This window comes from Tupaia chinensis, unplaced genomic scaffold (genome assembly GCF_000334495.1).
Source record: "Tupaia chinensis unplaced genomic scaffold, TupChi_1.0 Scaffold000054_1, whole genome shotgun sequence".
NCBI classification, from domain to species: Eukaryota; Metazoa; Chordata; class Mammalia; order Scandentia; family Tupaiidae; genus Tupaia; species Tupaia belangeri.
In genome coordinates, this window is record NW_006159512.1 from 3,469,169 (window position 1) to 3,481,673 (window position 12,505).

Here is a 12,505-nt window from a genome sequence, read left to right on the forward strand (position 1 = left end):
CCCAGCCCTCAGCCACCCTCTGTTCATGGGCAAAAGTATGCCCAGTGCACTCAGCTCTGTAAATTTTAACAGGGAACCTTCCCACGTGGGATTGCCTTGAAGACGACTATTGTGTTTCACTTGTCTCGCCCCTGTCTCCCTTTCTCCTTTATCCATTCTAATAGGTGTGCAGGGGCTTTTTTCTTTCCTTTTTTTTTTTTTTTTACTTTTAATTTGCATTTTCTGGTGAGTAATGATGCCGAGCATCTTTTCATATGCTTCTTTGTCATACGATTTTTTAAAAATTTTATTTGGTGAAATACCTGTTCAGATACTTTGCCCAGTTTTTCACAAGGGTTGTGTGTTTTCTTGTTAGTGAGTTTTGAGATTTCTTTATCTATTATGGACAAAGCACTTTGTCAAATTCATAATTTGCAAATATTTTTTCCCAGTTTATGACTTACCTTGTTACTCTTTTAGTTCCCTAACTTTAAGAATTGTGCTAATTTGCCATTTTACCCATTTATAAATGTTCAATTCAGTCCATTAAGTACATTCACATATTTGTGCAGCGATAACCGCCATGCATCTCCACAACTGTTTTCATCTTACAAAGCTGAAACTATACTTGTTAAATGATAACCCTCTCCTACCCACCCACTCCCAGCTTCTGGCAAACACAATTCTATCTATTTTCTGTCTCTTATGAATTTAACTTCTTTTTTCTTTTTTTTGGAGAGGTTTTCGCTAGAGGGTGCGTGCGCTCGCCAGACAGACAGAGACATAGAGACAGAAAGCGAGAAATCACCCCCAGGGGGGATGGTCATGCCGCAATCCCTTCTCCTTCATTCCCCTGTCGGGATCTTGGGCTCGCACGCACACGCACCTGGCGTGAGTTCCAAGCCACCGGGTCCGGGACGCAAACCGCGGTCAACTACGTGGGAGTCCAGCGACATAGCCACTATGCTAACTGCTGGTTCCCATGAATTTAACTTTTCAAGATGCTTCATATAAGGGAAATCATACAGTATTTGTTCTTTTCTGACTGGCTTATTTCACTTAGCTTAGTGTCCTCAAGGTTTATCCATGTTGTAGCATGTATCAAAATTTATTATACTAAATATTCTGTTGTAAGTATATGCTACATTATAAGTAACTCACGTGTCCACTTATCCATCAATGGACACTTACATTTTGGCTACTGTAAAGAATGCTGCTATGAACATAGATATATAATATCTCTTTGAGACTTAACTTTCAGTTCTTTGGAGTATGTACCCCAGAAATAGAATTACTGGAATGTAAATTAAATTAATTAAAAATTAAAACAGTGGCTTGGTGGTTAAGGTGTTTAGATTCCCCTATGGTCACTTGCTGGCTCCTCATGTTTTACTATAGCTGCTGTATTAAGAATTGAACTTTGTAGAAGTGCAAGAGTGGAAGCAAAGGGATAAAAGTAAGTGGCTGCTGCAATAGTCCAAACCATAGTCCAAACTCAAGGGTATTTGTCTTAAACAATTGGACAAATGAAATAGACCTTAGTGATTCAGGAACGACTATAGAAGAAGAGAATTGAATTGTGGGGGGGAAGCCCAGTTTTGGACTCCAATATGATTGAGATGCTTAGAAGATAAGACGGTCAGATCATCAAATCTGGATTTTAGGACAGAGGCCCAGGCGGAAGATACTGAGAATAATCAACATGCAAGTGATATTTAAAGCTGTGAGAACACTGAGAAAGTGAGAGTAGATAAGAAATTGCAGAGGTCCAAACATTGAGTCCAGGAGGTTGGAGAGATGAGGATGAACCAGCAAAATAGACTGAAAAGCAGTGCCTAGTGGACTTCAAGGAAAACCAGAGAGAATGGTCTCCTGAAAGTCAGGAACATTCACATCCCCAAATCCACTCCTTTCTGGAAACAGATTTTTTTTTTTTTTTAATTTAGAGGTTTTCGCTATAGGGTGTGTGCACTGCAGGAGAGAGAGAGAGAGAAAGAAAGCGAGAAATCACCCTCCAGGGGGATGGCCACACTGCAGTCCATTCTCCGTTCTCCTCGTGAGATTTTGAGCCAGCATGCACGTGCGCCCAGTGTGGTGTGAGTTTTAAGCTGCCGGGTCCAGGACTTGAGCTGCAGTCAACTATGTGGGAGTCTAGTGTCATCTGCTGGTCCCTGGAAACAGAAATCTTAACTGTCAGTTTCAGTTAATAAATCCATAGAAATTTCAGGCACAGATATCAGAATTACCAAGTATTAATCCAGTGTGAGAATAAAGTGAATAGCAGTTGAATATTTGAAAATCAAGCACAATACCATTCAGAAGAACCAAATTTCACTATGAACTGTGAGTATATAAAATTCTCACTGTTCACCATCCCTAACTCAAGAATCAAAGATTTTCTTACTTTTCAAACTCAGGAACTAAATAAACTTGGGCCAATAATTATGTATTTCATCTTTCCTTCTGCTCATGTGCATATAGAAAGGGAAATAGAAGTACTGTGGTGTTATCATAGGTTTTTCCCACCAATTCTTAGGTTTTCCTGGCAACTGACAATATCTACACTTTTCAAATTTAGGATGAAATTTGATTGTTAGCTGACACGCAAAACTCTTTTATTGAGAAAGAAACAATTATGTGATTAAAAAAATATTTGTGTTATTATTTTTTTTATATTTGCTATAGGGCATGTGTGTCAAGAAAGAAATAGAGGGAAAGTGAGAAAGCAAGGCACTTGGCCCAGGACTCAAACCGCGGTCCACCATGAGGGAGTTCAGTGCCTTAACCACAATGCCACCTGCTAGCTCCCAATTACTGTGATTATTAAGAGACATTTTATTATTTTAATTGAAAGGAATTTTATGTAATGTAAAAATATTTGTGTTTTTTCAACTTACAGGTTTCTGAAGGATTGTCATTTTTGCATAGCAGTGTAAAAATGGTTCATGGAAATATTACTCCTGAAAATATAATTTTGAATAAAAGTGGTGCATGGAAAATAATGGGTTTTGATTTTTGTGTATCATCAACTAATCCTTCTGAGCAAGAGGTAACAAAGCTTTAATCTTTAAAATTCTTTTATTATGATGATGATGATGATAATGATTATTTAATTTGACCTGAGAGAGACAGAAAGAAAGAGGGAAAATGAGAACGCAAGCAACAGGTCTAGGACTTGAACTGCAATCGGCCATGTGGGAGTCCAGCATCCAAACCACTAGGCTACCTCCTGGCCCCTAATCTTCTAAATTCTTAAAGCTATGGTCGTTTGTGTTTTCATTTAGAATAGTCTTGAGGAACCAGCAGTTAGCGTAATGGCTATGTTGCTGGACTCCCATGTAGTTGACCATGGTTTGAGTCCTGGACCCAGTGGCTTAAACTCACGCCAGGCATGTGTGTGTGCGTGCCCAAGATCCCAAGAGGAGAACGGAGGAGAAGGGATTGCGGTGTGGCCATCCCCCCGGGGGGTGATTTCTCCCTGTCTCTCTCTCTCTTTCTGGTGAGCACATGCACCTATAGCAAAAATCTCTCAAAAAAAATAATAATAGACATGAGAATTTATAAGCCTGGTAAATGCATGGAAATAGGCTATGTGGTACAGTGGTATGTTTAAATGTATATATATATAGTTGTATAGAAAATATCTAGTGTTCATTACTGCTGAAGAGTATTCAGCTCATTAATTCTACACTAGTTGTTACTTGAGACAAAGATGCCAGAGTTAAATACATTTGGGACCTATTGAATTAAAGGGCGGTTTTTTTTTTTCGGGGGGATTTGTTACAGGGCGCATGTGCTCACCAGAAAGAGAGGCAGACAGAAAATGAGAAATCACCCCCCAGGGGGGATGGCCACGCCACAGCCCTTCTTCTCTATTCTCCTCTCAGGATTTTGGGCATGCACGCACACGTGCCTAGTGTGAGTTTAAGACACTGGGTCCGGGACCCAATCCATGGTTGACTGCATGGGAGTCCAGCAACATAGCCATTACGCCAACTGTTGGTTCCAGATGGGACGATGATTTGACCTAAGATAGATTTGTAATTTAGGCACCCATTCTGAAGGAATCAGAAAGTAGTAGTATTGGATGAGTAAATACTGTGGGTTAGGCACTGTGCTAGGTTGAACCTCCATACATTTGTTTAACCCTAACTGCAGGGGCCAGCAGGTGGCATAATGGTTAAGGGACTGGACTCCCATGTGGGTGACTGTGGTTCAAGTCCTAGACCTGGTAGCTTAAAACTCATACTGGGCGCATATGTGCCCAAAATCCTGAGAGGGGAATGGAGTAGAAGGTGTTGCCATTCCCCCCAAGAGGGTGATTTCTTGCTTTCTGTCTCTGGCTAGCACATGTGCACTGTAGCAAAAATCTATCCCCACCCCCCAAAAAAATCCCAACTACAATTTTAATTAAATTACATAGATAGGTAGCGAATGAACAAGGTTTCAAACAGAAGTCTCTATCTGATCTCATAAAATTTGAAGCTAGTGTGGCCCAGTTGCTATAGTGTGTGTAAGCTATGTGCTCTGCAGGCTGGGGCCACGTGGGCCTGGGTTCAGTTCCAGCTCCAGCCTGAAGGCTGGTGTAGTGACATGTGCCTGAAATCCCAGTGACTCAGGCTGAGACAGGAGGATTGCAAGCTTGAAGCTGGCCTGGGCAACAAAGTGAAACCTTGTCTAAAAAAACCCCCAAGAGCTGGCAAGATGGTGTATGCTTATAGTCCCAGCTGGGAGACTGAAGCAGAAAGATTTCAGCAGTGATACCCTGTCAATAATTTTTGTTTTTGAAGCCTTTGTACCTCAAAACATGAGCCTGACCTCAGGTTCATACTTCATCTTACAGTGATAATTTGTCTTCTGGAAGAAACTCCAAATCACAAAGTTATAAGAGTTCTTATCTCATTTTGTTGATTTTAGGTTTTGAGAATTTTAGAATTGAAAGTGGTGTTGACATTTCTACTTGCATAACTGAGTATGAATTTAAGGACAGATTACTAAAGATTTCTCATTTCTTTTTTGTTCCATTACAGCCTAAGTTTCCTTGTAAAGAATGGGACCCAAATTTACCATCATTGTGTCTTCCAAACCCTGAATATTTGGCTCCTGAATACATACTTTCTGTGAGCTGCGAAACAGCCAGTGATATGTATTCTTTAGGAACTGTTATATACGCTGTATTTAATAAAGGGAAACCTGTATTTGAAGTCAACAAACAAGATATTTATAAGAGTTTCAGTAGGCAATTGGATCAGGTATTTGCCTATAAATATTAACTTGCATTAAAAGATTTCTTAAATGCTTGATATTTTTTTCTAAAGTATGTGCAGAAACTTTTCAAAATGAGATGAAAGTCTTATTTTCAGTTTGCCTAAAACTAATTTAATAAAAGTTATCTAAATAATGAAGACTAGTTAAAGTTTGTTACTACAACTTTAATTATAGCATTTACTAGGGTGAATATTGGAATATGATGTGAAATGCTGGGCATTTTATTTTAGATATGGATACAATTTTAGGTATTAAAGATAAATGTTTTATAGTAATAGAATTAGAAATTTGTTTAATCTATATATTGAGTAAATTAAAAAAAACTTCTTAGACTATTAGTTTTTCTTAGACTAAAAAATAAATGCATATCATTTTGAATATTTTATACTCATGTTTAATGTTGTCACTCCTTTGAATAGTTGAGTCGTCTAGGATCTAGTTCACTTACAAGTGTACCTGAAGAAGTTCGTGAACATGTAAAACTGCTGCTAAATGTAACTCCAACTGTAAGACCAGATGCAGATCAGATGACAAAGGTTAGTATACAAGAATTTCTTTCTTAGGTGGAGGTACAAAAAGTGAGTTAAAGTAGTTCAGTAGTTCTTTTTTTTTTTTTTTTTTTGAGAGGTTTTTGCTATAGGGTGCATGCACTTGCCAGAGAGAGAGAGAGAGAGAGATCACCCCTCCCCCCCCCAGGGTACCTGGCCATGCCGCAATCCCTTCTGCTTCGTTCTCCTCTCGGGATCTTGGGCACGCCTGCACATGCGCCCAGCGTGAGTTAAGCCATCAAGTCCAGGACTCGAACCACGGTTGACTGTATGGGAGTCCAGCAACATATCCATTATGTCAACTGCTGGTCCTGAGTTAAAGTAGTTCTTCTAAAGCAGGATTTACTGATATTAATTCTAAGATTATGTCTATTTTCTTGAATGTGTTAAATATTCAACATTTTTCAAACTTTAATAGTTAAACATTATATACATAATTTCTCGGATAGAAAATTAAGATTTTTTCTTGAATGTGTTAAATATTCAACATTTTTCCAACTTAAATAGTTAAACATTATATACATAATTTCTTGGATAGAAAATTAAGATTTCATTGGGCCATATGGTAGTGCAGCAGTAAAATGTGAAGCACTAAAAGGCAATCCTATATGGGAAGGTTCCCAATTCAAGTCTGGAGACCCTCCTGAGTATGCCAGACACACACTTGCCCATAATCTGGAGCTAGCTGAAGGCTGGTGGCAGATCATGGCATTGAGACAGGGTGTTGTCTCTCTCTGTGTACCTCTCTTGCTAACAGAAGAAATAAATAAGCTTTAAAAAAAAGTCAAGTCATAGTTCCTCATTCTAAAGATTTGACCTTGAAAAGTATAATGTTTTTTTACTCTGATTTTTACATTAAAATTTCTATTAAAGTGCTTTTAGTATTTTACTATAGGTTTCTGAATATTTTTCACCATATTGTGGCAGTTTTATTTATGGGAGTACTTTTAACTTAATATTTCTAAAAATAATTTATTTCTGTATTTTTAGATTCCCTTCTTTGATGATGTTGGTGCAGTAACACTGCAATATTTTGATACCTTATTCCAAAGAGATAATCTTCAGAAATCACAGTTTTTCAAAGGACTGCCAAAGGTTCTACCAAAACTGCCGAAGGTTTGTTGTTCAGTTTATTATTATAGTCAGAATTTTAGAATTTTTAAGTTTATTTAGACTTAACTTAATAACTCTTCCAAAGAAATAATAACTTTTGCCTTCTATACATAGATGGCAGTAAAGGCTGCAGACAAAAGCCAAAATTTGAGCAACTCTTTTTTGAAGGGTCTGAAAAAAAATGAAATATTTTTAAAAGTTAGAAGGGTATTATCAATGTGAAAGGAGCAGTTGGACGTTAAATATTAGCAGTTTCTATGCTATCATTGTGGCGATCACTACTTCAGCAGTAGTTAAGGGGATATATCAGCATTGATGGTAGCTTTTCCATTTCTTTTAACTCTCCCTCTTTGACTAATTAAATGAGTGTAATATTGTATAAAAAATGTTGGTGAATGCTAAAGAAGGCACTGGTTAAAAAACTGGTAATCCCTGGGTGTCAGTGTTTAACTTAGCAGATTTTCCTCAGTTTTCTACTGTTTATTTAGTCCTTTATCTAGGTGTTGTGTAGAGAAAGAAAAAGATACTTTTCCTGCTTTCATAGGCCTTTACCAGTGAGAGTAGATAGGGTTAACATGCATGAAACAGTAATTAACAATTCAGGACAGTGTGTTAAGTTGTGCAATATGAATTATAAGTAATAAAGGAATTGGGAGAAAATATCAATAGAACCAATTAGGAAAGATTTCCTAAAGGTAGGGTAACCATATATCCCCTTTCACCCATACATCCTAATTTATGCTGTTTCTTCTTAAGTATTATTACTGGCATTGTATTTTACTCTCAAAAGTGTATCCATTTCAACCATAAAAATTAATATGGTTATCTTATTACCTAAAGTGATTAGAGATTTTAGACTTCATTGCTAATACTAAAGACCTGAAATGAATTATGTTTCATAAAAATGTTTTTGCCTTTCAGCGTGTCATTGTGCAGAGAATTTTGCCTTGTTTGACTTCAGAATTTGTAAACCCTGACATGGTACCTTTTGTTTTGCCCAATGTTTTACTGATTGCTGAGGAATGCACCAAAGAAGAATATGTCAAATTAATTCTGCCTGAACTTGGCCCTGTATTCAAACAGCAGGAGCCAATCCAGGTAAGTTGTAGGTATTTTTGCATATTTATCTACTTTTCACTAAAAACAATAGCAATAAATATATGATTGTTTAAAAATTGAAGTAAGTATATGAGACTTTCTTTTCAATTAATTAGGAAGCTATCTTGCATATGTTTGAAGTGAACCATTCCTAAAATTAAAATTTAACTTTGCAGGTAAATGTCTCTGAGTCTCCATAAGTTACTGTCTCAGAAAATAAACTGCAATGTTATTTTGCATGTGTTATACTGTTCCCATTTACTTGACCAAAATATTTAGGTTTGGAAAAATAAATCTTTTTTATTGCACTTTTCAGTTTTTTTTGTTTGTATTGTTGTTGTGGTCTTTAATTTGTAGACCATTTGTGCAAGTTATTTTTCTTTATTTTGTTGCTAATAAATACTTCCATTTGAAAAGGAAAAGGCTTATAGCACCATGAAAATAATGTGTATGTATATTGTAAGTGAAAAAAGTAATCAGTCTCATTTATAATATTCATAGGCCATCTGCAGGCTAGTCTTGGATTTAAGATTAGCAGGGTTGCACATCTGCTAATTTGGGCTTCTTTCTCTCCCTAAAAATCTGACTTAGATTCAAGTCATTGGCATGTTATGGCTTCCATTTCCTCATTTCTGAAATGAAAGGGTCATTGAGGTTTAAATACAATCTTCTAACATGTTGTAAATGTTATTAAATGTTTCAGCATCTGCAGGCTAGTCTTGGATTTAAGATTAGCAGGGTTGCACATCTGCTAATTTGGGCTTCTTTCTCTCCCTAAAAATCTGACTTAGATTCAAGTCATTGGCATGTTATGGCTTCCATTTCCTCATTTCTGAAATGAAAGGGTCATTGAGGTTTAAATACAATCTTCTAACATGTTGTAAATGTTATTAAATGTTTCAGCCACTGTATGTCAATAGCTATTAAGAAACTGTCAACTATTTGACTTACTGCTTTTATGACCTTTGTGGCCTTTCCCTCGAAAGGAGGAGGAACAGAAGGAAGACTGGTAGAGTGTGTCTATGGACTGGAGAAAGAACAAGTGAGGGAGGTGTTGGTTTTGAAGCAGGGGTCCCCCGATATGGTCAGCTGTCAGGAGTGAAGTTGGTGTAGCCACATGTTGCCTAAGCTATGCTTCTGTTAAGACAGTATCTTTAAGGCACTTACCTGAATTCTTATTGCCTCCATTCTTTGGTATTCGTTTTTCCATTAGTTGGCCAATGAAAAATTACTTCTGAAAAATTTTAACCGAGCTCTGACAAAACTAAGTATTCTGCTTAAATAGTAGGGGCAGTTTTTTCCTTATAATTTAGATATGTAAAGGCAGCTGGTGAAAAAAATGTATGGTCAAGGACAATTAAAAATATTTTGGGTGCCGGCAGGTGGTATAGTGGTTAAGGCAGTGGACACTCCCATGACCAACCACAATTTGAGTCCCAAATCTGGCAGCTTGCTTTCTGGCTTTCTCTTTCTCTCTGTCTATCTCTGGTTAAATTACAACAACAACAATAATAATAATAATAAAGATAATATAAATATTTCTTTAAAAAAATGAATGTGTGTATTTTTAGGGCTGGCTTTATGGCCTTGTGGTTAAGATAGCCAGAATTCACATGACCAGTTGTGTGATTCAAGTCCTAATCCTGATGGCTTGAGAAACATGCTGGTTGTGTGTGCAAGCATGCCCAGAATCCTTCAGGAAGGGAGAGGTGGAGGAAAAGGGATTGTGGTGTGACCCTTCTTCAAGGGGAGTGCTCTCTGCTCTCCTCTCCCTTTTCTTTCTGTCTCTGACAAGTGCAAAAGTCTAGGAAAAAAAAAAAAAAGGGAAAAAATATTCCTAGAATTCGTCTTTACAGTTACTTTTATTTTCATATCTTCTCTTTAAATTACCCTTTGTTTTTGCTAGCGGGTGTATGCACTTATCAGAGAGATAGAAATGGGGAAAGAGAGAGTTCAGCCCCCTCGTGGTACATGCCTTAAGCTGCCAGATCCAGGACTCAAACCACCCAGTTGGCCATGCAGTCTGGCTGCCTTAACCACCAGGTCATGGAGCCAACCCTGTGCTTTCTCTTCTCTTCTTGAACTTCATAGAAGCTGAATGATGGAATTTACTTTTTGGGACATCTTGCTTTTCTACCCTTAGGCTTCTATTTTTTTTTTTTTTTCTCATTACTTAATACCTTTCTAGATAGTTGTTACTTACTGGTGAGTGATATGTTAGATTATATGAAAGTTAAGAGGTTAATCTTTATTTAAATGTTTAAACTGAGAGCAGATGTTCAATATTTTGCTTCCAAAAATGTAAGAGACTTGATTTGTATGTTTTTGTCTTCCATGCCTTCAGGCTAGCAATATGGTGAGTGTCAAAATACGTAATTTATTTTTTTGAGGAAACTTTAAATTCTGTCTTGTATTGAATCTCTTAAAGATTCAAACCTATAAAACATTGTTTCCTTTTTTCTAAACAGATTTTGTTAATTTTTCTACAAAAAATGGATTTGCTACTAACCAAAACCCCTCCTGATGAGATAAAGAACAGTGTTCTGCCAATGGTTTACAGAGCACTGGAAGCTCCTTCCATTCAGATTCAGGTAAAATATGTTTTATTTTAGTGATGATTTTGATTCTTAAAGCAGAAGAAAGAAATAAAGTACGTTTTGGGGTTAAGTTATAAAATATTTTATATAAAATGAAGTGGTGAATTCATTTACCTATTAAATTACATCATTGATATACTGTATCTAGAACATATATACTCCTAACTAATGTAAAGAATTTGTTGATAAATACCTGTAATAAAAAGTAGATTTGTTGTCTTTATTATCAGAAGTAGACTATCATAGATAAATACCTGTAATAAAAAGTAGATTTGTTGTTTTTATTATCAGAAGTAGACTAATAGGAGAAATAGACTATTATTGTAGTTTCTATTATTGATAACCTTTTTCTTTCGGCTTTCTAATGGATAATTACCAATGAAAATTTCAAAGGCATGTGTGCTGTTTTCTTACAAAAATGTTAAGTAGGTATTTCTCATACTACTCATAATTTTCTTCTATGCTTGGTAGCTATTTTCTATTTAGAAATGCTATTGCTCTGAAGTAAAGTTATTTTGTATAGCAGGGGGGTGGAAAAGCAGACAAAAAATTAGTTTGGTCATTCTTAATGCATTGGTAGTCATGCTTTTATCCCACAAAAGTAATCTTAAAGCATCATATGCCTTGTCAAACTCTTAGTTCTGTAGTCCCTGCCAATAAAAATTTTGGTCCTTTGGGCTCTATGTCTGCAAAAACAAAATTAAAAGTGTAATTTAGTTTTGTCACTTTGGAAAATATATAGTCGTACCTCAGATTCCACAGGATGAGATTGTTTCCAGGACTCCTGTGGATCCAAAATTCATTGATACTCAAGTTCCTTGCATAAAATGATTTAGTATATAGACATCCTCTCACATGTTTAAAATAATTTCTATATTACATATAATACATTACATACAATTACATCTAATATAATTTCAATACTATATAAATTATTGTTATACTGCATTGTTTAGCAAATAATGATGAGAAAAAAAGTCAGTATATGTTTAGTATGACACAACCAGCAACTATTGTAGGCCTAACTGCATAGCGCACATCAGCAACAGTGAAAGATTTTTGACTTGTGGTTGATTAATTGCTTGTGGGTGCGTGAATTGTGACTATGAAAGGCAGACTGTATTTATATTAAGAACATCTCATTGCACAAATGGTTTTCTGTTTGAAAGTTTATGCTCTTATTGCCAATTATAGTAATTCTAGTAATGAAAAACACAGAATTTTAATTTTCCTTTTTTTTTTTGCCTGAGGATGCATATGCTCTCTAGAGATAGAAATACTGAGATAAAGAAGAGAAAGCACCTGATGGGGGAATGGTCACATTCTTTATTAGTTCCTTTTCCCATTTCTCTCCCTCTTTGGGTTTTGGGTACATGTATTTGGCATGTTTCTCAAGCTGCCGGGTCTGGAACTCAAATTGTGAAGTTGGCTATATGGGAACCTGCTGCCCCAACCATCAAGCCACAGTACCAGCCCTAGAATTTTTTTTGCTATTAGGTGTGTGTGCTTGCCATAGAGAAAGAGGAAAAGTGAGAAGTCACCACAACCTGGGGGGGGGGGTGGGGGGGATGACCATGCCACAGTCCCTTCTCCAGTCTCCCCTTTGGATTTTGGGCACATACACACGTGTGTCCAGCATGACTTTCAAGCCGGTAGGTCTGAGACTTGAGCCATGAAGTCAGCCATGTGGAATTCAACACACTAATCTCCATGCCACCTGCTTATCCACCAGCCCTAGAATTTTAATTTCTAAAAGCTATTGAGGACCAGTGTAATGCACTGCTATTAAGAACTTGGATCCCACATAGTGCCCAGGATCTGACAGGCTGGAAAGATTGGAGGAAGGGGATTGCAGTGAGACTAGACCCTGTGGAAGGTACTCATTTTTCTCTTATGAGAGTG

The 12,505-nt window shown here is 36.8% G+C and overlaps 1 protein-coding gene across 1 annotated transcript in view; it reads left to right on the forward strand.

The window, feature by feature from the left end:
* SCYL2 (SCY1 like pseudokinase 2) overlaps nt 1-12,505 on the forward strand; it is a 77,585-nt gene that overhangs the window by 40,556 nt on the left and 24,524 nt on the right. Inside the window, exons 5-11 of the mRNA XM_014591739.2 lie at nt 2,879-3,028; nt 5,010-5,231; nt 5,667-5,783; nt 6,786-6,911; nt 7,830-8,006; nt 10,351-10,362; nt 10,475-10,597. Coding sequence (XP_014447225.1) covers nt 2,918-3,028; nt 5,010-5,231; nt 5,667-5,783; nt 6,786-6,911; nt 7,830-8,006; nt 10,351-10,362; nt 10,475-10,597 — 888 coding nt within the window. The 5' untranslated portion in view covers nt 2,879-2,917. The remainder of the gene's footprint in view (nt 1-2,878; nt 3,029-5,009; nt 5,232-5,666; nt 5,784-6,785; nt 6,912-7,829; nt 8,007-10,350; nt 10,363-10,474; nt 10,598-12,505) is intronic.